The sequence below is a fragment of the Penaeus chinensis genome, chromosome 34, assembly GCF_019202785.1.
Source record: "Penaeus chinensis breed Huanghai No. 1 chromosome 34, ASM1920278v2, whole genome shotgun sequence".
Classification (NCBI taxonomy): Eukaryota; Metazoa; Arthropoda; class Malacostraca; order Decapoda; family Penaeidae; genus Penaeus; species Penaeus chinensis.
Window position 1 is genome coordinate 21,597,851 of NC_061852.1, and position 2,500 is coordinate 21,600,350.

General features: G+C 47.9%; 2 protein-coding genes across 3 annotated transcripts in view; both read right to left on the reverse strand.

The window, feature by feature from the left end:
- Nucleotides 1-2,500, reverse strand: part of LOC125043891 (innexin inx2-like) — a 53,825-nt gene that overhangs the window by 45,078 nt on the left and 6,247 nt on the right. The gene's annotated exons all lie outside the window — the stretch shown is intronic.
- Nucleotides 1-2,500, reverse strand: part of LOC125043683 (vegetative cell wall protein gp1-like) — an 8,350-nt gene that overhangs the window by 1,901 nt on the left and 3,949 nt on the right. Inside the window, exon 3 of the mRNA XM_047639920.1 lies at nucleotides 1,931-2,500. This exon is cut by the window's right edge and continues 324 nt beyond it. Coding sequence (XP_047495876.1) covers nucleotides 1,931-2,500 — 570 coding nt within the window. The remainder of the gene's footprint in view (nucleotides 1-1,930) is intronic.

Here is a 2,500-nt window from a genome sequence, read left to right on the forward strand (position 1 = left end):
ATAATAGGCTAACGTCCTCACGCGCTATTTAACGCTATTTTCGCCCTTATTGTGGATGAAGATGAGTAGGGGTAGGGGGGGAGTAAGGAAGGGGGGGAGAGGAGAAGAGAGGGGGAAAGGGGAAAAGGGAGGCGGAAGGGAGAGTAGAAGGGGGGGGGGTGAGGGGAAAGGGGATGAAGGGAAAGGGGAGGGGGAAGGGAAAGGAGAAGGGGGGGTGAGGGGAAAGGGGAAGGGGAAGGGGAAGGGAGAGGAGAAGGAAGGGGGAAGGGAGAAAAAGGATGTAAAAAGGAATGGGAAAGGAGAGAAAGGGAGAAAGTGGAGGAGAACACGGTAGACGAGAGAAGAGGAAACATGGGAAGAGGCAGAGGGAAGGGAGAAAGATGGGGAAGAAGAAAAGAATGAGAGAATGAAGGAATGGGAGAAAAAACGAGAGAAAGAGAAGGGGGGAAAGGGAGTAGAAGGTTAAAGAGAGGAGATAAGGAAGAAGAAAAGGAAGAAGATAGAACAAGGAGGAGGTGGATGAGTGGGAAGGAGTAGGAATGGGTAATAAAAAGAGGGAGTGGGTAGAAGGAGGAAGAGTGGACAGAAGGGAGGAAGGGTAAGTAGGGGAGGAGGAGGAGGTGGGGGGGCAGGAGTGGTAGAGCACATCGTTTGACCCCCCCCCCCCCCCCGACCCCGGACAGACCAATTTCTTCTTTGCTCAAATTGTGACTCATCTTCTCCTGTTTACTCTCTCCCTTCTTCTTCTTCTTCTTCTTCTCCTATTTATCCCTTTCTTTTATTCTTCTCGTTCTTTCTCTGTATTTTTTTGTTTACTATTTTCCAATTTTATCTTTACTTAAGTGATATATATAGAGAGAGATTTTTATTTTTTACTTTTTCAACAGTAGATCGTGTATTTGTAAATATATGCTAATGAATATTTTCGTACTTACTTATACTTACAAATTACTTTTTATACTTATCTCTGTATATTCACCTTCTTCATGTACTTTTATTTACTTGTTTATTTATTTATTAAGGCCTGGTTATTTTACTTATTTTCTCATTATTTCCCAATTTTCAAAACTTTTTTAAAAATGTCCTTTCCTATATTTATTCTCTACTTCACTTGATGTTTCCATATATATATATATTTTTTTTTTTTCAGTTATTTCCAATTATCTTTTTACCTTTGGCTTTTGTTTTTGTTTTCATTCCCTTTGTTTTGTTTCTACCTTTCTTATTGTTTGTTTGTTTTGTTTTGCATTTTATTTTTATTTTTTGTTCCTGCTGGCACTGATTACTTTTTTTTCAAATTTTATAGGGGGAGGTGGGGAAGAGGGGGGAGGGAGGGAGGGAGGGAGATGGGGAAGAGGGAGGGAGGGAGGGAGGTGGGGAACAGGGAGGGAGGGAGGGAAGGAGGGAGGCGAGGGGAAGAGGGAGGGAGGGAGGGAGGTGGGGAAGAGGGAGGGAGGGAGGGAGGGAGGCGAGGAAGAGAGAGAAAGGGAGGAAAGAGGGGAGGGATGGAGTGAAGAAAGGAAGGAAGGAGAGAGGAAAATAAGGAACGAAGGAAGAAGGGAAAAAGGAAGAAATGGAGGGAGCAAAGGAAGGAAGGAGGGAGGAAAATAATAAAAAGGAAGACTAAGGGAGGGAGGGAGGGTCACGGGAAAGAGAAAGAAGGTGGGAAAAGGAAGGAGGAATGGAAGGAGGGAAGAAAGGAAGGGAGGGGGAACAGCTGGAAGAGAGAAAAGAAGGTGGAAATAAAGAAATTGAGGATGAGGGGAGGGAAGGAGGGAGTGACGGAGGGAGGGAAGAAGGGAAGACAAGAGGAATGGAATGAAGGAGGAAAAGAAGGAGGGAAAAAAGGATGAACAGAATGAGGGAGGGAAGGATACCTGTAAGGAAGAAAAGAAGGAGGAAATGGTGAAAAGGAGGAAAGAAGGGACGAAGAGACGAATGCAAGGAGGGAAGGAAAGTATGAAGAAGAGATAGAGGGAAGGAAAGACGGGAAGAAGGAAAAGGAAGACTAAGGGAGGGAGGGAAAGAGTGGTGGAGGGAAGGTCGATGTCCTGCGCGTGTCCTTGACGTTGCAGGATCACAGAGCGTAGGACCTGCTGTGATCATCATCGCCTGTGGCTGACGGAGTGGTGGTGAAGGCTGTGGTGGTGAAGGCTGTGGTGGTGAAGGCTGGGGTGGTGAAGGCTGTGGTAGTGAAGGCTGGGGTGGTGAAGGCTGTGGTGGTGAAGGCTGTGGTGGTGAAGGCTGGGGTGGTGAAGGCTGTGGTGGTGAAGGCTGGGGTGGTGAAGGCTGTGGTGGTGAAGGCTGGGGTGGTGAAGGCTGGGATGGTGAAGGCTGGGGTGGTGAAGGCTGTGGTGGTGAAGGCTGTGGTGGTGAAGGCTGTGGTGGTGAAGGCTGTGGTGGTGAAGGCTGGGGTGGTGAAGGCTGGGGTGGTGAAGGCTGTGGTGGTGAAGGCTGGGGTGGTGAAGGCTGTGGTGGTGAAGGCTGGGGTGGTGAAGGC